Source organism: Trachurus japonicus, chromosome 11, assembly GCF_045865225.1.
Source record: "Trachurus japonicus isolate A0001 chromosome 11, Traja_1.0".
In the NCBI taxonomy this organism is placed as follows: Eukaryota; Metazoa; Chordata; class Actinopteri; order Carangiformes; family Carangidae; genus Trachurus; species Trachurus japonicus.
Genome location: NC_140917.1, coordinates 7050507 through 7073083, shown reverse-complemented (window position 1 = coordinate 7073083; position 22577 = coordinate 7050507). Strand labels below are relative to the sequence as shown.

The 22577-nt window shown below is 40.4% G+C and overlaps 2 protein-coding genes across 2 annotated transcripts in view; both read right to left on the bottom strand.

Moving 5' to 3' along the window:
* The window catches only part of LOC146978097 (serine/threonine-protein kinase SBK2), a 19274-nt gene extending 16175 nt beyond the window's left edge, over positions 1-3099 (bottom strand). Inside the window, exons 1-2 of the mRNA XM_085790828.1 lie at positions 2920-3099; positions 2852-2889 (exon numbers count right to left, since the gene is read on the bottom strand). Coding sequence (XP_085646954.1) covers positions 2852-2857 — 6 coding nt within the window. The 5' untranslated portion in view covers positions 2858-2889; positions 2920-3099. The remainder of the gene's footprint in view (positions 1-2851; positions 2890-2919) is intronic.
* A 4914-nt stretch (positions 3100-8013) lies between these two features.
* On the bottom strand, positions 8014-19133 carry LOC146978096 (uncharacterized). The gene is made up of 5 exons (XM_085790321.1): positions 19043-19133; positions 10103-10269; positions 9242-9334; positions 8965-9132; positions 8014-8389 (listed from the first exon to the last, which is right to left on the bottom strand). Exons 1-5 carry the CDS (start codon positions 19047-19049, stop codon positions 8216-8218), a joined length of 609 nt encoding a protein of 202 aa, XP_085646447.1. The 5' UTR covers positions 19050-19133; the 3' UTR covers positions 8014-8215.
* Between the last annotated feature and the right edge of the window lie 3444 nt (positions 19134-22577).

Sequence of the window (22577 nt, the reverse complement as noted above, 5' to 3'; positions counted from 1 at the left end):
TTTGCTCGTGCACACAGAAATAGTAATGTTCAGATTTGTCTAAACCAGCAGTTCCCAACCTTTTTGGCTTGTGACCCCATTTTGACATCACAAATTTCTGGCGAGTTGTTTAGGATTGTGTGTGGTGCTTGTTTTTAATCGTAGCAATAATTAGTTTAAAAAGATTTTCAGATGTTATCAGTAATTTTTTTAATCAATTACTAGACATTTCAGGCGACCCCATTTGAATTTCAGGCGACCCCACATGGGGTCCCGACCCCAAGGTTGAAAAACAATGGTCTAAACGGTGATAGTGGCATGAAAAACATGATATATAGCTAAACTCTCATTCAGTACTATTGTTCTCATTCAAATTACCTGCTGGTTTTCTACCCGGAAGTAGTTGTAAACAACAAGGCGATTCGTTCTATTGGAAAAACATGTGAGATGAGTAAAAACTGAACGTGTGGAATCCCCTCACAGCTCTCTGGAATGTAACACAACCGTTGTCATGATCGTTGTTGTCATGACGAAGCCAGCAACACTGATCCATGGGTATAAACAGGTCTGTTAATAGCCTCATGAAATCCTCTCTCACATACACACACACACACACACACACACACACACACACACACACACATTGACACACACTGACACACACACACACACACACACACACACACACGCACACACACTGACACACACACACACACACACACTCTCTCCCTCTGGAGCTTGTTTTGTCTGGTGCAGCAGCAGCAGCAGCAGCAGCGTTGATCTTTCCACCACAGCTGGCTCCCCGGGGCCGTGGGGCCGCGGAGCTGGGATTAAGTGTTACTATAATATCCAGCAGACACAGGGGCCGCCTCATTACCGCTCATTAGAGAACAAGTCGCAGTCATGAATGTGCTGCACACAGATTCTCTGAATGCTCGACAGGGCGTCCGCTCACAACAAGCACTCACAAACACACAAACGACTCACAAAACCTCAGACAGATTTTATCATCACAGCTGCAGCTTTTTGAACTTCCTGTTAATCCTTCAAGTGTCCACGTTATTTTGTCCTCATCTTGTTTCTGTGCTGTTTCTTGTTTAGTGCTAGTGCACCTGTATACACCTCCAAGATGCATTTACATCCATTCATTCCCATAGTATCTCTCCACATTGTTTCTTTTATTTGGTTTCTGGTTGGTTTCATTTTCATTTCATACCACACAACACAAACTTCACTGTAAATAAACACGGCTGACTCTTCATTTGAAGCTAAATTGTCTGTATTAGTTTGTTGCGGCCTAAATCGTTGCCCTGTCACTGTGTCAAATGGTTTCAACACCTCAGGAGCCTTTATTCCTTTCAGCAGCTGAATTATGTCGTTTTTTAACAATATTTTTCTATTTTTTTTATGTGAGTGAAACAGTGAGAACTTTAACGTGCAGGAGAAACTGCTGTCAAAGTTTTCCAATGCTTTATTTTGCTTGGATCATTTTCATATCCCACAATGCTTCAGTCAGACCAGAGGATTTCAAGCCACAAGACAGAATACTTCAATCAGAAAAATTGCTGTGTGAGCTTTTCAGAGATGCAACTACGCAGTCTCATTGACCAGATCATTATATTACTGACTCAGTTGAACTCTTCATGACTTCAAAGCTGCACAATCACAAGTCTGTAAGTTTTGTAATGTGACCTGTACTTTGATAGTCAAAACTGTCAAGAGGAGGAGACGACTCCGGTCTGAGCCAGAACTCAACAACTGCAGCAGCTTCAGAAAGCGACGACGGGACGAACGCCCGGGTTGCATAAGACTGTGTGAGTGAGTGTGAGAGAGAAATGTCCTGTGATGTCCTACATGGTAATGGGTCTCTGTGGACCACAAACATCAATGTGATGAATGACGAGCTGATCTGTGTGTGTGTGTGTGTGTGTCAGGAGTGTGCTAGGACACATAATTGTAGCAGCTGTGTTTCACATCTAGACGTCACTTCAACGCAAGAGACAAAACATCACTCATGCATTAAAAACAACATTATATATCTCATTAAAACTGGAATTTTTCTGTGTGAAGCAAAGCACATGATGCTTCAATATTGCAGCTTTAGATACTTACTTACTTATTTACTATAATCAATAGTATTCTAATTTCTATTAAACATTAAATTAAGGAATTATTTGCATTATTTACATTTATTGTTTCATTTTCACTTACAAAGAAATCTGTGATGTTGCAGTTTCAACCTAAACTGCCAGAAGCTGTCAGTAAAAGTCAAATAAAAACTTAAACTTGTTCCTGTTTTTCCTGAAACGATCGGTTTCTGTTCCTCAGAATAAATGATCATACGACACAAGGTCATTATGAAAGAGACTGTACTGATAATTAGTGAAATAATAGAGCTGAAATAAACCAAACTATGCAAATGAAATAAACACTGTCATATTGTAGATAATGTATTTGAATGATGTTTAAAACCTTCATTATCTAAAAGGAAAAGTCTGATTACTGTATGTCTCTTCTGCAGACTGTTGGATGATTATGCATTGATTCTGTTCATGCATTGATTAAATTTTACTCAGATTTAAGGGCCAGTTCACACAAACTACACAAAGAAATGGGAAAAAGTAAATATTTCTTGTATGTCCAAGTTATGACATTTTGTATCTGAGATTTCTGCAGCAGCATCACTCTCCTAGTTACTGTTAGTGATGCTCTGAGTTAAAACTGCATGAACAGATTCAGCTGCAAGTCAAACAAATATGTTTTTTTTTTTGTTTTTTTCCACAAACTGGGTGAATAACGCTTTAATCTCTGCACATTCTCCTCGTGTTGCGTTCGGAGCGGTCAAGGAATCTGTGCGCTGGCTCTGACTTACTGTCATTTTGCAGCTGTGGCTGTTCAGTTCAGTTCAGTTCAGTTCAGTTCAGTTCAGTTCAGTTCAGTGTCGTTGATCCTCAGTTGAGTTTATGTCCTGCAGGTGCACCTGTCGGGAAATCCTCCTCAGCTTCTCCTCTGCTGCTCTCTGAGGCTCCTTCCACCTCCTGCAGGAGGATCTCAGACTGTCTGCTGCAGCTCAGCAAGCGTCGTGCTGCAGTTTCAAACTCCACTAAGTTTCTGCCGCTCAGGTCGAACGCTGCTGCTGCTGCTGCTGCAACTTTTATCCTGATGTCATCTGTCCTCACCTCCCTCCCTAACTCCTTTCCTCCCTCCCCCGCTGCACTGTGGGCTGGATCCTGAAGAGGAGCACATACATGCATGTGTCTGTGAATGAGATTAACTGTACTTGCTTTCAGTCTTCTTGCATATTGATGTTTTGGAGCTTTCTAAAGCTCAAAGTGTTCTGATAATCCTGGTAACTCAAAATCTTTCCAATAATATTTGTCTTATTTCTTGTCAAAATGTCTCATTTCTAGTCAAAACTAATCTCTTTCCACTTAAAATAAGACTCATCACCTAAAAATTAACTTGTTTTTAGATAAATATCACTTGTTTCAAACAAATATTCACTTGAAATAAGTAGAAAAATCTGCCAGTGAAAGCAAGTTGCAAAAAAACTTGCTCCACTATCAGATTTTTCTAGATTTCAAGTGAAAATATGCTTGGAAGAAGTAAAAACTGTCCAAAAACAAGCTACTTTTTTTTAAGTATAATGAGATTTGTTTTGACTAATGACATTTTGACTAGAAATAAGACAAATGGTCTTGGTAAGATATTTGCGTGCGTGCCGCACCTGAATGCACCACAAGTATCGTGACATGAAGTGAAAATGCTGGAAAATGAAGGTTGAAATATCACAAATAGATTCTTGTGCTTTGAAGTGGAAAAGTTGGTGCATCAATAAAATCAAGTCACAACTGGAGAAAGAAAAACAGAAACAGACGCATATGGAAATGATTTCAACAAACAAACAGTAATGTGATACTTTCATCACATTTTAAATTGGTAACATGCACCATTAAATATGTAGCTAAGCTATTAGTAACAATTACCAATGGAGGTAAAAACATTGAAAACGATCAGAGGTTATGTAACATGTCAACGCTGTTGAACTGTCACTCAACAAATTATCACCTGTCACTCACCACACGTCTGCGTCTCCTCCTCTCACTTTATCTCCTGTTCAGGGATTTTTTTCCTCCAACTCCCAGAATCCCTTGCGGCGGGGCCACGGCGGCGCCCTCAGCTGCTCCTCGACCACGGTCCACACATTCAGCTGCAGCATCAGTTACAGGGACACGTCGCTCTGTGGCCTCATGTCAACACACTGACATTACGCAAGTGAGTGTGAGTTACTGAACAGCAGCAGCAGCAGCAGCAGCAGGTTTGTACATTCACTCAGTGTGTGGACGAGTGTTTGAGTTTCAACCACAGATGGTTTAGATGTTTCACTGATTGTGTGACTACTACGGTGGCCCTGAAGGCTCAAGTTAAAAGAAGTTAAAAGAATAGTTCACCCAAAATTCAAATTGCACTCATTTTCTACTCACCATCATGTCGACTAAGGGCTGGGAGAAGTTTCAGAGTCCTCCGTGGCTTCTCTGAGTTACAGCGGGGCTCTGTGCAGCACTGCATGTCCACATGACGGTTGCGAACAGAGCACACTTTTCTTCGTCCAAAAAGACACAAATCTCGCAAGATTTGCGCCAGCGAGATTTGGACGGACCAGGAAGAGGAGCTTCCGCTACAAAACAAGCTTGAAATATAGACTTATTTAATTTTTTTCGGAACAATTTCGCATTTCGGGGCTTCAATACAAGACGGACATTACATACGAGCAGCATGGAGGTATTTGGATGTTTTTTGGTGTGTCTTTTTGTTACGAAGACAGTTGGTATCCATTTGCAACCGTTATATGGACATGCACTGCTACGCCGAGACCCCCTGTAACTCAGAGAAGCCACGGAGGACTCTGAAACTTCTCCCAGCCCTTAGTCCACATGAGGGTGAGTAGATAATGAGTAAAATTTCAATTTTGAGTGAACTATCCCTTTAAATATCTGGGCCACATAATTAGAGAAGACCTACGTGATGATGATGTGTTGTAAACTCTATGCACAGGCCAATATGCTTGCAAGGAAATTTAATAAGTGTACATACAGAGGATGTAAAGATAGCCTTGTTCAGATCATATTGTACTACACTGTACATGGCTGCAAAAATGGGAAAACTGTTGGTAGCTTACAATGATGCATTTCGAATATTACTTAGGCGCCCAAGATGGACAAGCGCGAGTCATATGTTTGTATCTTGTAATTGTATCCACTTTTCATGCTTTTTTAAGAAACTACATGTACAGGTTCAAATGTCGACTCAACCAGTCAAGCAATAGCATCATAGTTGCACTAGCTACACACAGTGATACGAAATACTTTTCAGGTCTTTGGAGAAACTGGAACACATGTCTGTACGTGTTTTAAATTTATGATGGTATTTTTTTAATCTTATATTGTATGTGTCTTTGTATTGTCTGCTTTTTATTTATAATGGACCTGAGTCCGTAATAAAGATTATCCATCTATCTATATGCAAACTTACACACACAAACAAGTTGCCAGTTCATAAAACAACTTCAGCAGTTTGAAAACATGTATGAGCTGCAAAAACACGCAACGAAGCAGAAAGTGTTTCTGGGGACACAATAAAGTGACGGACCGGGCCGCCCCATGAAGACTGAACCCAGAACCCAGAACCATCACTGACTTAAAGGGATAGTTCACCCAAAATTCAAATTTCACTCATTATCTACTCACCCTCATGTCGACTAAGGGCTGGGAGAAGTTTCAGAGTCCTCCGTGCCTTCTCTGAGTTACGGGGGGGGGGGTAGGGGGAGCGCAGCAGTATTTGTCCATATAATGGTTGTGAATGGTGCTCACTTTTCTTCGTCCAAAAAGACACACCAAAAAACATCCAAATACCTCCATAGTGCTCGTCTGTAATGTCCGTCTTGTATTGAAGCCCCGACATGAGAAATTGTTCCGCCGGTCACAGGAAGAGCAGTGAACTGAGACACTGGGAGCTTCCGCTACAAACAAGCTTAAAATATAGACTTATTTAATTTTTTTCGGAACAATTTCTCATGTTGGGGCTTCAATACAAGACGGACATTACAGACGAGCAGTATGGAGGTATTTGGATGTTTTTTGGTGTGTCTTTTTGAACGAAGAAATGTGAGCACCGTTCACAACCATTATATGGACAAATACTGCTATAATGAGTGAAATTTGAATTTTGGGTGAACTATCCCTTTAAACGATCAATTAAAGGCAAAGAAAAAAAAAGTAGAAGAAGTAGAGTTGGTACCCGAACCTGACATGAAACCAGTCTTGGGACCAGAAATCGGACCAGGATCAGAACCTACCCCGTAGTTCCTGCAGTGGAAACGCTCCTCATGTACCGTTAGCTTAGCATTAGTCTCTTATACTGATAGTTTCAGCATGTTTAGATTTCAAGAATATTGTATAATATTCAGGATGATGTTGCAAAATCCATTTGCCTGGACACTAATTGTAATATTTTTTATTTATTTATTGTAAATTATCTGTGAAATGTTTGTTGTTTTCTGAATTTGCATGTGATTTCTAAACCTGCAGTATGTTGAACCTTCAGAGCCACCGTACCAATCCATCTATTGTAAGTGTGGGATTTCTAATATGTCTGTGTAGGTTCTCAGTCGTCCAGCTCATCGAAGGCCGCTGACCGTCCGTCTTAGGGATGATTTATAGATTTTCAAAATAAAAGTATATAAGTAAATAAGACTTGTCTCTGACTGTAAGTTTGCTCTTTAATGAAAGAAACCTGAAGCGGTCACATCTGATTTAATGCAAAAATGTATTAATGACATCAAACATATAGAACATACAAAAACGAAACGTATAAAATATATAAATACTACCATAAAACATGAGAATACATTATTATTATTATTATTATTATTATTAAATATTACACAGTACATAATACGTTAAAAAAATAATGAGATGCCTGCATCTCGTACTAAATAAGGTCACACATAATATAAAAAGCTCATAAATAAAATAGTAAAAAAAAAAAGTACAAAAATAACAATTGTTTAACAACATCTTCAGGTAACTTAGGCACATCATGAGAAATCAACATGTAGGCACTGTGAGTGTGAGCAGTCTTTAAGGGCGTAAACGTAACAGACTTCAGTGCATTAGTACCACACCTTTTATGGCTACATGTAAAGAAAATGCTGAATATTCTCATTAATGCACATAAAGATGTTTAACTGGCTGCACGGACATGGAAACTCATGTAAACAAAGTACCAAAGTACCACTGATTTAAGAAATACACATCCTCCTGTCATTACCAGACAGTGAACGCACCACCGCTGCTGTGTGTAAACGAGACTGAATGTGCACAAGCTAATGCACTGATGCTACGTGGGTGTAACTTTGATCCATAGAGAGCCTAAGCGGAAGCAGGAAGTAACGTCGCCATGGGACCTCAACTCTGAAAAACTATCCATGCAAGTGAACGGGACTGAAAATTTTATTTCGTGATCCGATTGAATTGTGCCATGAGAAAAAAATATGTCCTCTACCTGTTTAAAACATCACGTTTCATGAAGAGAAATCAGCCGTTTGTTGTAAAACTATTGTAGAATAAAATTCAGAAGAATCCGTAACCAGAAAGACTACAAGTCGCGTAGGTGAAGTCACCACATGGCGACCTTCCTTTCCCGTGTCAGTTGGTGACGTATTTTTTGTGGGACACAGATCTGTAGTCCGTAGAGCGTCTTTACACAAAATACATTCTTCTGTTGCCGTTTTACGATAAACTGCTTTTTTTCCCGGATGAAACGTGATGTTTTAAACAGGTAAAGGTCATATTTTTTTCTCATGGCACAATTCAATCGGATCACAAAATAAAATTTTCAGTCCTGTTCACTTGCATGGATAGTTTTTCAGAGTTGAGGTCCCATGGCGACGTTACTTCCTGCTTCCGCTTAGGCTCTCTATAGTCACCATTAGCATATTAATTAACATGCTAACAAATTGTATAACCATAAGAAAACAGAGGAGAGTTGCTAAACCAACATGTTGAGCTTGCATTTTGACCTGACGGTGGCGCTATACAGGAAAAGTGAGGAAGGCATTCATACATTCATCCCAATGAGGGGTGAGGGGGTTAATAATTCATGATGATCCCCGGCTGCTACTTGTTCTGGTAAAAGTCCTTGCTTGGTATAAAAAGACGTGAGTAAACAACAGTGGTTAATGTCTGGGGCAGCGCTCCGCTTTCTGCAGCTGCCGTAAGACTCTTTTGGACCAGTTGGAGAAAAGCTTTAACCGATCAGAGAGTTCGACGGAGAACTCGAGGACCTCGAAGGCCACGGAGGGGGCGGCGGGGAGGGAGGGGGGCGGCGACTGAGGGACGTCCACGCTCAACTGAAGAGAGAGAGAGAGGGGGCGGAGTCAGAAACAACAACAACAACATTATATAACTTCAAATCCAAAAAGGTGGAAGTGTTGGGTCATTTTGTTGATCGTCCTCAGATGCTTTTTTGAAAACTCTGCGTTTGTTTCTCTCAAAGGTTTACTGTTTTATGCAATTGTGCAAAAAAACATTCAAGGCACATAATGCAGAATTGGTGAAAAAAAATATTAAAATGCCTTTATTTTACATCGCAATTAATCAAAATGTATTTCCATGGGCTTTATTATGCACAGCTCTACTACTTCCTAAATTAAGCCAGCTCCTTTATTTCCTGTCTTACATTATTGGACCGACTGATTAATCCAGGTGTGTCTGGATTAATCAGTTGGTCCAATAATGTAAGTAGGAAGTAGTAGAGCTGTGCATAAAGCCCCATGGAAATTAATTTTGATTAATTGCCATGTAAAGTAAAGGCATTTTAACATATTTTTTAAACAATTTTTAACAATGTAAAACTGTAAACTTTTGAGAAAAACATACTTCATTTTAATGTTATAATATTTTATTTTATTCTATGTGTCCTCACCTGCTGCAGAGACTTCTCGATGAGGTTGGACAGGCGGAGCAGCCGGGTGCTGGCGCCCTCTGCTGACTGGGAGGACAAACTGAAGTTGTCTCTCGCTGTTTTCAACCAGTCCACATGCAGCTTGAAGGACTGAGTGAGTGTGAAGAGCTGGGACAGAGACTCATTCACCTGAGGGGAGATAATTAAATACACGGTTAACTAAATACACAAAGAGTTTTTATTTTTATAATAACAACAATTTACATAAAAACTGATCCATCAGGTGTAGAAACTTCACCTTGAGTGAGTTGAAGTGAGACGCCGTGTGTGGAATGTGAGGAAGGTCAAGTTTGTGCTTCACACCATCAAAGTCTGGGAGTTCTTCACTGGACTGTTGGAAACAAAGGTCAAAGTTAGACAAGGTCACAAATCTATTTATTTATTTATCTGTACAAACAATGCAATATTTTTGAATCACTTCTTAAAACTAACTTTTATCGTCTGCATGACCTTCTTAAACTGATTCTTTTTAGTTTTTTTAATTCTGTATTCCTGTATTTTAATGTTATAGACTACTGTCTAATTTTATATTGCACAAACCGTTTTATTGTTAAGCACCTTGTCACTTTGTTTTGCAAGGTGCTCTATAAAGACAATTATTATTAAAGGGATAGTTCACCCAAAATTGAAAGCTACTGACGCTGGCATAAATCGCGCGAGATTTGGACGGACCAGGAAGAGCAGTGCTGGGAGCTTCCGCTACAAACAAGCTTAAAATATAGATTTATTTAATTTTTTTCGGAACAATTTCACATGTTGGGCTTCAATACAAGAGGAACATTACAGACGAGCACTATGGAGGTATTTGGATGTTTTTTGGTGTGTCTTTTTGGACGAAGAAAAGTGAGCCCTGTTTGCTACCGTCATATGGACATGCAGTGAAATTTGAATTTTGGATGAACTATTCCTTTAAACTTATTATAATATGCTATTAAACATCACTGGACTTTAAAAAAGCAGCAAAAAATGCAGTTTATGTTAGGCCGAGTAATAAATAGGAAGTTGTATTGCATGTATTTTATAATATAGGCTAATATAATATAATATAACAGAATAGGTAAAAGTAAACAGGATGAATGAGTGTGTGTGTGTGTCCTACCAGCTCATGCAGTCTGTTGGAGGTGTTCATCAGATTCTCCACCTGATGGACCATGGATCCAAACAGGCCACAGAGCGGGCTGGGGGCGGGGCGCGGAGTCGAATGGACGATCAGCTCGGCCAATAGCAGCAGGCGGAGAATATAGTAAGAGGCGGAGTCATGGGTCACTGTAAAGACACAAAGAAGAGAAAACAAAACAGACTTTAAAATGTGATTCATTTGGCTTTTTTCTTTTTTCTTCACTCGTCCTTCTTTGATCTTTTGACCTTTATTAAACCATTTTCTCTTCAACGTTCGTTTTCAAAGCCGATGCTGATGATGATACAACCGACTGATATTCTGCTCACAGCTGCGCTCGCCGCTCGCTGACAGGTGGCTGCACACACTGACTGGGCTGGCTGCACTTATTTCTGTCCCCTCTCATTGACCCAGAGCTGAATGAATCACTATGAAACCACAAGGCTGCACAGAAACAGTTGAATTTCCAAACTGAGCTCCAGACCACATGATACACGGCTAAGGATTAATCCTGAGGCAGCTGCTGTGAGGAGGAGGAGGAGGAGGAGGATGAAGAGGAGGATGAAGAGGAGGATGAAGAAGCTTCATCACTTTCAGCTAATTCAGATACGCAGCAGAGTCCTGTGATCCAGACATGAACAGTCATTCACAGAGTCAGATAAAAGCAGGTTGAAGATGTGAAATAGGTCAGAGCTTCACTGACTGGACGTGTGGGTGTGAGACGAACACACACACACACACAAACACACACACAAAGTACAGATTCCTGCAAACTGATCGCATGAAATTTCGGGGAAACATCGACACTAATAGGTCAGTTCACGCACGCACAACCACATTCATGATCAGTTTTCATATTGATGACAGGAAACTGAGTGTTCAGGTTGTAGACAAAGCTGCGCGTTATCAAGAATGAATAACTTATTAATAACAAATAAGAGATAAGAAAGTAAAATACACAACCAGTGTGACTCAGCTTTGACCTTTGATGTTTTAAGTTTGTTCACTTTCATTTTTGATCCTGAATTTAAAAAAACAACAAAAAAAACTCTTTATAATCCGACTGAAGTGAACTGACGGTTTGTTTACAACCTGTCTAATCATTTAACCGGTTGTGTTTCTTTTCACTGCAGCATAGAAATGATAAACTGCATAAACAAAACCCGAACTCTGACGAATTAGGAAGTTTTGTGTCTTTTTATTTATGTACTTATTCACCATGGCTAGGTGCAACTGCAAACTGAATTGCCCATTGGGATCAATAAAGTTTTCTCTATCTATCTATCTCTATTTTATTCTGCTAAAACTAAAAGCTGCTTTTGTTATGTGCAAAAATGATCTATTAATATGATAAATATATCATCTTAAGCCTTTTAAGCCTTATAAGCTTAATTTTAACTTAAATAACCTCTTTAACCTGGATTTTTTTGAATGGCCTTTCATGGCCTCTTTACTATTACTCGGTGATTGATATAGTCATTTTTTCTTCTACAGTACAACAGTATGGCGGCACGGTGCAGAGGCGGTTTGCAGCAAGGTTTTAGGTTTGATTTCCAGGCCTGAGGTGGACTTTGCATGTCCTCTGTGTGGGTTCTCAGTCCAAACACACGCACACGAGACTAATTAGCGACTCTGACGTGTCCACAGGTGTAACTTTACTCCCCCGCCTGCATAACTGCTGTAACCAACGGTGATAATGAGACGAGGCGAGGGGGGCGGGGCTGAGATGTGACAGCTGATCTCTCACTTTATCTCTATGGAAACAGAGATGAGTTTGGTCCATTGTTGTCATGAACAGTTTCCACAGAGTGCAGCTTTAAACTTGTATTAAAATAAAGCATCTGTTGTTTCTGAGGCCTGAATGATTCCTTGTTCTCTGTTTGTTTTGTCTCTTCATCTGTTTCCTTAAATGTTTAATCAACGTCAATCTTTTCTTGTCTGTAAATCAATCTGCTCCTTTATGCAGTTTCAAAAAAACCCCGTTACCCACGGCAACAAAGAGCTGAACTGTCCGTTAGTGTTAGATCAGGGATAAGGAATGAAAGGTATGTGCTGGGGTTTTTTTTTTGTCTCAGTGTGTGTGTGTGTGTGTGTGTGTGTGTGTGTGTGTGTGTGTTTTCTCCCAGCCGGCTCTGCTGGGCCTCTCGCTGGAAAAGGAGAGCGCTCTGACTCAGATTAATCTCCCCGCGGTGACATCATCGAGTCGGCGCCTCAGGCTGCGTCTCTTTAGAGAGAAAACATCCACTTTGTCAAAGGGAGAGTGTGTGTGTGTGTGTGTGTGTGTGTGTGTGTGTGTGTGTGTGTGTGTGTGGCACTTAAAACACTTTTACTGCCGCTCACACACCAAACAGCAGGAACGACCTCACAGACTTTAACATTAGGCAGGAAAGAATTAAATATTAAAAAAACTACAAATCCCAGTCGGTGACACAGAGGCTGATTATACAGGTTTGATTCATTAATAATCTCCTGCTCCACTTCCTCCTCCTTCTGCTTCTACTTGTTATTTTTAGGGTCTGAGCACTAAAGTGCAAAGATGCATTTTATTATTATTAACATCCATAATAATAATAAAAATGTGTCTATATAGCACATTTCATAACATTATGTGAAGCTCAGTGTGCTTTACATGAGGAAAAACATAGTAGAAAGAATGAAAATAGATGTTACGCATTCAAATTTATGAATAAAGTCAAGTAAAGTCAAGTTATATTGCAGGATTAGGACTGCTAATTCAAATGTAATGCTGATTATGTGTTTTTTATACATAATTTACAGAAAAAATCAAAATTATGTCTGGAATTGGCCTGAGAAATGGGATTTATTGTTGTTTTTATGAGTTTAAACAAGGCGGCCCAGTGGATTCATGTGGGTTTAATCAGTTTTGACCTTGAGTCACTGTTTGCAAAAGTGTTTCAATAAATGAATCCTAACTCACTGAAAGGTTTTTTGCATCTGACGGACGTTGTTGTTGTTGAAGGTCGAGTCTCAGGAAAAAGTTTGTATGTAAAATAATTTAGTCAAACTTTGACCTTTTTTGTGTCTGCGACCTTTCAACAAACAAACACGATGACGACTGCGTCTGCGTCAGGAGGAGAAGTGTGAAGCTGCGTCTCTGTGTCAGAGCCGGTTAAACGGACACACGGTAAATGTCAGACGGGCCGACAATAAAACAGCGCTGCTTTGTCCCACGACACACAAACACACCGTGTCTTCCTGCGATTCCTCTCTGAACTGGAACCTCTGAACTTGACTTGACAGGAAACAAACATTTTAGTAATGAAAAGTAAAAGTTAATGAGCCGTAGAACGACGAGACACGATGAAAGGAGCTGCAGCCAAACCTCAAGCTGTGAAAAAAACACACAGAGTAGAAACAAGAATAGAAATAATCTATTTCCTGTCAGACTCTCTGCTCCACTTTCTCCTCAGACTTGACGAGTTCCTCTGCTGCTATTTATAGTCTCTTCATCCTCAGTGTCAGTTAAAGTCAGGTTCATCCTCATTTATCTGTCTTTTCTACTTTTTTATTTTACTTCTGAGGTTTCTATTTAGTCGTTTTTGCACAAAAACAAACAAATGAATAAACACAAACACTGTATCATGTGTGTATGTGCTGTTGAACTTCGCCACTAACAAGAGATAAAGTCAAAAACTGAATTCAAGGACAACTTTTTCTTTCTTTTTGTCTGAATCATGAGGTTTTTTTGTTTGTTTTGTTTACGTCTGTTCCGGATTAACCGGACAATTAAACAGGAAACACGAACAGCTGAGTTTACAAATTGAAACTCGTGTCGACGTCTTGTTATAAGAACGTCTCGAGATACGTCTCTGTCTGAAAATCGAAGCAGATTAAATGAGTGTGTGACAGACTGCAGTCGACCTCAGTCTGAGTCACACTCAGCCGGCCTGCAGCCGTGTGAACTTGGACTTCGGAGTCTCGTCTGTTTCGACTGCGTTTCCGGTGGAGCGGATTATTACTGTAAAGGCGAGGTGATAGACGAGAGAGGTCACGACCTTTCACTTCCACTGTGCCGCCATCGGCCCCCGATGAGTTCAAACACTCAGAATGAAAACAAACAGATGTTCACTCACGGATGAAACATCGGTGAATAAGTGCGCTGGCTGCACTTAAGTATTAAGTAGTATAGTTGCATCATGATTTCTCTCCTCATGCAACTTCCACCAGCTCATGACACACAAACACAAAGTCGACGCTTTTGTCGATGCATGACTCGGTCCGTGTGGCTACTGGAAAATTACCGAAGAGCGGGTCAGCAGAAAAACAAAACACTCCGTCAGATGAAGCCGCTGCTGCTGCTGCTGCTGCTGTTACACACTCATGCATCTGGCAGAGCAAACAGCTGCGACAGCGTAACGGCTCGGAGCAGAAGTGCTTAATAAGAAGCACAAGAGTGAGAATGTTCTTTGATGCATGATCCAGCCAGCGGGGTCGTTTCATCAGCAGCAACAACACATGCCGGTCCACGAACGTCTCACGCGCTTCCCTGACCGGCTAAGCTTCCGTTCCAGTATTTTCTCTTAATGCTGAGTCAGACTCTGTTTCCTGTGTGTGTGTGTGTGTGTGTGTGTGTGTGTTTGCACTCTGACACCGTGACACCGTGAACGCCTCGTTTCCTCGGCTGTTGCCCTCGCAAACTTCCAGTGAACCTCAACTTCCTCCAAAACCAACCAACCACCACACTGAGAAGATTATCTGTCAATCACCAGGCGCAGTGGGAGAGAGAGAGTTCAGACATGATATCTGAGGATTTTACCGCCTCATTAAAGGGATAGTTCACCCAAAATTCAAATTTCAATCATTATCTACTCACCCTCATGTCAACTAAGAGCAGTGAGAATTTTCAGAGTCCTCCGTTCCTTCTTTGAGTTACGGGGGGGTTTGCGCAGCAATGCATGTCCATATAATGGTTGTCAATGGATACCAACTTTCTTCGTCCAAAAAGTCACACCAAAAAACATCCAAATACCTCCATACTGCTCGTCTGTAATGTCCCTCTTGTATTGAAGCCCCGACATGAGAAATTGTTCCGAAAAAAACTTAAATAAGTCTATATTTTAAGCTTGTTTGTAGCGGAAGCTCCCAATGTCTCGGTTCACTGCTCTTCCTGTGTCACCGGCGGAAAAATTTCTCATGTCGGGGCTTCAATACAAGAGGGACATTACAGACGAGCAGTATGGAGGTATTTGGATGTTTTTTGGTGTGTCTTTTTGGACAAAGAAAGTTGGTATCCATTGACAACCATTATATGGACAAATACTGCTGCGCTGACCCCCCCGTAACTCAGAGAAGCCACGGAGGACTCTGAAACTTTTCACAGCTTTTAGTCGACATGAGGGTGAAATTTGAATTTTGGGTGAACTATCCCTTTAATTCAATATTTAGTCAATTACTACACTTATTGCATCACTCAGTCCTTAACAAATGATGCTTAATGTTTTTGCAGCTTTTAATGTTGCGTCCACACTCCTCCAGTGGACGGAAAACCATTTAATACAAGTTAGAGTTTATTCTCTGGCTCTTGAAGAGCTGAAGCTATTTTGGGAGGAGGCCAAAAAAGAAGAGGAGGAGGAGGAGGAGGGATTTTCCCCTCAGCTGCAACAAGGGAGACAACATCTGTGGATTCTCATATTAGAAAAACCAGGGACATGTTGAGGCACGTTGGCAGAGTGCAGGAACAGTTATGGTGCAGATGCAGCAGATAAGATGCAATGTCATGAAAACACTGTCTATTCATTTTGATTTTTTTTTTTTATGCCAAGAAGTTTTTTAATGTGTCTGAACAGCACTGCAACTTTTACAATAATAAAAATGTAATGGCACAAAAAGGAAATATGACTAAATAAGTGAAATGAGCTGAAACTGGAGGGACATTAAGTCTGTAATGTGTTCAGGGAAATGGTTCCACTAATGTCCAATCATTGCAAACTGGTCAATAATCAATAAACATTGTCATGTTATAACTGCAGCAGGAAGTAGGAAGTCTTGGCTTCTTTCTTTTCTGCACTCACTGACTTGGCACTTTTTGTTTGTTCCTCTCTCTCCCCTGAGTTTTTTTTACTGAATTACAAGAAAGAACTGGACACTAAACACCTTCATGGTGCAACTGGTTCCAGTAACTCTGCTCCGCTGGGACGGCCATCGGCAAAGTTTCCTCTCTGTTCCCTGAACACGTCGACGTCACACACATAAAAATAACTCTCCCTCCCATCTCTCTCTCTCTCTCTTCCTCTCTGGGAAAGTTTTTTTTGCAAAATATTTAAACTCTTCCTGGATGAAAAGTTCAGGAGGAGTGAGACCGGAGTCTTATTAAGTTTTCTTGTCAGTCAACAACAGTGAGGGGGCGGGACTCATCGACCACCAAAGTTTTACCAGAAAAATGGATAAATCACATCATTACATCACTTCCTGTACGCGTTGAACTTTCCCTCATGCCGCAACACTGAGAAAACCTTATCTAGAGAGTGATAAAACTTTATTTATGGAGCACTTTCCTTATCTAACCTAACGTAATCACATCTCAATCATGACATATTTCTCTCCCTTACATGATAAAAACCATGCTGGCAGCTTTAACCTATGATTAAGTATGTTGATTCAGCTTGGGATCAATAAAGTCTGTCTGTCTGTCTGTCTGTCTGTCTATCTATTATCTATCTATCTATCTATCTATCTATCTATCTATCTATCTATCTATCTATCTATCTATCTATCTATCTATCTATCTATCTATCTATCTATCTATCTTGATATGTTGATATTCCGGTTGCAGTACCACAGCTGGCCACCAGGGGCACAGCAAAGCTTTAACGGCACAGCTCTAACCAATGATGGAGTATGTAATTTCCCAGCTTGGGATCTATCTATCTATCTATCTATCTATCTATCTATCTATCTATCTATCTATCTATCTATCTATCTATCTATCTATCTATCTATCTATCTGTATTATAATATTCCGGTTGCAGTACCACAGCCGGCCACCGGGGGCTCCGCGCTGCCTCCAGTGCTGCTGACTCACTGACAGCCTGTGATCTCGCCCTGTAACATGAGCGAGCAAATTACATTCCAGCTCAAAGCGTCCCGGTGATGTGCGACGATGACATCACCGTCTGTCTACCTGACTCATGCGTCTCACCTATCTCACCCCCCACCAACCTCTGGTGCTTCCTGGCTCCTGTTGTCATCACTAATCACCGGGGCTTTGCAAAAAAGAAAATAATAAAAACAAATCATTGACTAATCAGCTCGTTGCATAACGTGATGTCATAAACAGATTATTGGATCAGGGCAATTAAAACGAGCTTCAGTTGCAGCATCACCGTCTATTAAAGGGATAGTTCAAATTTCACTCATTATCTACTCACCCTCATGTCGACTAAGGGCTGGGAGACACACCAAAAAACTGCTCGTATGTAATGTCCATCTTGTATTGAAGCCCCGAAATGCGAAATTGTCCCCGAAAAAAATTAAACAAGTCTATCTTTCAAGCTTGTTTTGTGGCGGAAGCTTCTCGAAGCTCCTCTTCCCGGTTCGTCAAATAGACTTATTTAATTTTTTTCTGAACATTTTCGCATTTTGGGGCTTCAATACAAGACGGACATTACATACGAGCAGCATGGAGGTATTTGGATGTTTTTTGGTGTGTCTTTTTGTTATGAAGACAGTTGGTATCCATTTGCAACCGTTATATTGACATGCACTGCTACGCCGAGACCCCCTGTAACTCAGAGAAGCCACGGAGGACTCTGAAACTTCTCCCAGCCCTTATAAGTCGACATGAGGGTGAGTAGATAATGAGTGCAATTTCAATTTTGGGTGAACTATCCCTTTAAATACACCTGTGCAGGTGAGGAGGACACCTGACGCAGCATCTAACAGCAGGGGGACGATGGATGGACATGTTTGTACTGACTGGAGGACAAAGGTTTGACTTGTCGGAGTCGAACCTGTGAGGATTTTTCAGCCTCTTCACCTGACTGACACAAACACTCACAGCTAAAGTTTCAGGAAGTAGGTTGTCTCCTCTCCTCTTCCGTCTCCACCTCTGTTTCCGGCCACAACATTGTGACGTCAAATCATTTGACATCAGCGTTACTAAAACATCTTATTTCTTTATGAGGCCACATTCAGATTTGACCTTTGACCACCAACACACACAGAGAGAGAGAGAGAGAGGTGTCTGTCCGTCCGGCCGGCCGGCCGCCAACGTGGAGGCACAGAAATAATAAGGAGACCAACGAGATTAAAGATTAAACCGGTTTAGGGTTAGACGTGTGTTTCCTCCTTAAATTTATTTGACTGAACTCTGAACAAATCTGACGAATCTGAATGAAAACTCCTCAAATATTCAAATATATAAGATTATCCATATTTTTCTGTCACATTAAGCATCAATCTCGTTACCTCCCAAAGGTTTGAAACTGCCTAGTTGTACAAACACACACGGCTGCTTCAGGATTAACACAATGAACATGACGATTTTCACTAATATGGAGTATTTTTACATTTACATTGCTGTATTTATACTTTAATTTAAGTTACAGGTACTTTTTCTTTCACTGGACTAGTTTTTTAGTAACACACACACCCACAACCACACACTTAGGATCGGCCAATCACAGCCCGACGTGACACCAATCAACATGTGGTTTGTTGAATTCAAATGGAGCAAAACCTTGAAACACTGGAGTTATCACTGTGATTCATTCATTCATTCATTCATTCATTTGTTCATTCATTTGTCCATTCATTCATTCTTTGTTTCTCTTTCAAACTCCCTCAGGCTGAAAGTCCACACCACGTGCAGTAAAGCCTCCCTCCTCCACACACAAACACACTTACACACACACTTACACACACATACACAGAGATATGAAACAAAAGGAAAAGTGAACTTACATTTCATCTTCCTTCTTCGTTTTTGTGTAGTAAACAAACCTCCTCCTGAGTCCAGTGTGTGTACTGTACCGCGTGTGTGTGTGTTTGTGTGGACAAAATGTAAAAGTTCCCTTTTATAGCATAGTATGACACATCACCTGAGTCATCATCCTCCCCCCTCCTTCCCCTCCTCCTCCTCCCTTCCTCTTGCCCCCCTTCATCTGACACAAAAAAAAGAAAAGAAAAAGAAAGATACAAATATCTGTTTGTTGTAGTGAATCTGGTTCAAATACAGAGGAAAAAAAATATGTGATATCAAATAATCAGAAAACACCAAATTGAGCAATTCATATCTCTTCTTCCCCCTCTTCCTCTTACGTCATCATCACTTCACTTTCTACAACACATTTCATTCAGAAAAAAAAAATAAAGTCGATAAAATGTGGAAGAAGAAGAAAAGATAATGTATTGATTATATTTACACTTGAATTATCTGCATGTTTGCACATAAATAAACTAATAAATAATTAAACAAATGAATCTGTAATCCAGAAAAACAGAAATATGTAAACGTGAAGTGAGAGAGAATGAGGCGGCGACGCCCGAGCAGCACAGACCATCAATAATAAATATTATAAAAGATAAAGATAAAGTGGAGTAAACAGAGACCGAACATGCTTTTCACCTCCAGCTGCTCCACCAGTTAGAGTTAGGCTGTGGTCAAACTGGGCAGCTCCTACTCCGGCTTCCTGCCACTGAAACCATGTGAAGCCAAAGACTTAAGTTACTCATCTCCTTGGGTTGTGGAATTTCTAAAGTTTGGAAGAATTGTTAAGTTTTATTTTCTTAATTGTGTAACATCCTGTAACATTGGGACAACATCGCTCTGCCCATAAGAGAGAGAGAGAGAGAGAGAGAGAGAGAGAGAGATTTGAATAAACAAATGAAATAATTCTGTGGAAATTGAGGTTAAATTCTGTGGAAGTTGGATTTCACTTTGCGTATCACTTCCCTTCCGTAGATGTCGGCCCTGTATAGCTAGTATAGCGCAAAGACTGAGTGCGTGAGAGTCTGTCTCAGTCTCATGGAGCCGATCAAAGACGGATATAATCAATGTTTTGATGATAACGAGGAGGAAGTGGTAACGAACCAACGGAGAATCATCAGTTTCATCCGCAGACTCTGTTTTGATCTATTCTGGACGAGCAATGTTCAGAAGAGAGATGTTCTTATCCTTATCTGTTCATTTCACCCAATTGCCGTACGCTGGAAAATGGTATCTGTATTCAGATTTAAACAGAAGTGTGTGTGGCGAATACCGAAAGTGGGCATGGTTTCTACAGGAAGTCTTTTTTTTTTTTCTCCCGCTGACATAATCAAATTATCAAGAAACATTATGTTAAAAGAAGTAAACGGTATCCGTTTTCAGATTTAAACAGAAGTGTGTGTGGCGAATACCGAAAGTGGGCATGGTTTCTACAGGAAGTCGTTTTTTTTTTCCCGCTGACATAATCAAATTATCAAGAAACATTATGTGAAAAGAAGTAAACGGTATCCATTTTCAGGTTTAAACGGAAGTGGGAGCAGCCAACATCAAAAGTGGGCGTGGTTTCTTTGGGAAGTTGTTTCTCATATATTACTTTTTCTTGCTTTTTTGCGAAATTTGTTGTTTCTGGGTGAGATCGGACATAATCAAATTTTAAAGGACTACACAACTGTATCTATACTCAGATTTGAAGTGAAGTGAGTGTGGTTTCTACTGGAAGTTGATTTATTTTGCCTTTGTGGCAGCAATTATTGTTTCTAGTTCGGACATAATGAAGAAATTGTGTTGAATTATGTCTTCAAAGCATCATTCTTACTTTATAATTAACTTTTATAATGTGTAACCTGATACCACATTTAAAATTAAACGTGGCTTCTTTTCTGTCTTCATGTCCGTGTTGTGGAGTTTGGATTGAGATGAAGCTGCAGTCGCAGCGAATGAACTGGGGAAGACGCTGCATCGAGGAAGTGCAGAGAATAAAAGTGGATTTTCCTGGATTTTCCAAATAATCAGTCGTCAAAAAAACATCTCGGTTTAATCGGCAGTGGAAAAGTAAACTATCTACACTCACACACTGATCAAATGACTCTACAGTAATTGAAACTCTTTCCTCTTTTCCTCAGAGCACAGTCACTGTAGTGTAGACACACACCTGTCAGCTACACGACACTCCGGGGTAAAACAATGAGCTGCAGCCTGCAAATAAGTTTGAAAAACACTCAAGACAGAGTCCGTTGTGGAGATCAGCTCACTCCTTTTTGGTCCGAACTGGAAGGCGAACTCGACTTACCATGGAAAAGCAGTACGTCAATCGGCTTTTATGACCCATTTTATGTTTCCCCCAAAAAAACCTGCTCATACCTGCTAATTTTAGTTTAAAGAGGGTAATTATGTCGTTTTCAGCAACAACAAAGGCTCTAAAACCCCCACAGTCCTGTACCTGCTCATCACCAAACAGCAGGTAGACTCATAGAGGGGCATGTACATGTAGCAGCAGCAACAAATTTGGTGGTGGAGACCAAAAACAGAGCTAAAAGAGCTAAAAGAGCTAAAAGAGCGTCACTTCCAAACGTCCCCCAAAAAATTGGCGCCAAACCTGGACACATTTGTAAATAAGCACCTGTTTGCTAACAAGTTCACACATTAACTAAAAAGATCATGAGGTCATGATGTTACTGTAACACTATGTCCGATCCCAGCCTGCTTCTGCTGGTTTCAACTGGTTTCCACTTTCAGATCCTCCGACACACTGAGGTCATCGGCCTTTCATGTCTCATTAAGCTCTTGATGTGGTTTCTGACATGAAGCATTGCAGCGCTTCCCCTACATATTTACGTCAGAGCGTGATTCCCTGTGTTTGCTAAAAGCTTTTTTTTTTACGTGACAGGGGAACTGAACAGACTTAAACCTTAAAAAAAAAAAAAAAGTGGTTAAGAGTAATTTCTTATAGTGACACAGCAAGAACAACTTCCTCAATCACCAGTTGCAAGTTTTTGAGCATTTAAATCTGTGTTTCCTGATTTTATTCTTTATTGTGGAAGCTTGTTTGCAAAAAACATCGATGTGAAACAAATATCAAAAGGAAAAATCCATGGATAATTACAGTAACTTAAAAGAGTCAACTATCCGAGTCATGCGGGTTTAAAAGGTGATCCTGAGATGTTGCGTCATTGTGCAACAGCTCAGTGATGAGAAGGTGACATGTCATTCAGGTGTGGAAAGTGTTGATCAACAAGTTGATTATGGAAACTTTTCATAGCCACAAGTTGTTTCCACAGGAAGTTTTTGGACCCAATTAATCATGAACGATGCTTAAGTTGCATTTTTAAAGCATTTTATGTCACATTTTTTATTTTTTGTACCTCAGTAAATCATGAAAACATTTGCTCAGCCACACATTCTTGTGTTTAAATTGAAGACACACATTAAAACAGATGGATGTGGACCCGCTACGGGAAGCAGCTGGATGAACCTCAATGTTTCTACATAAAAGCACTCCGGGGGTAAAGT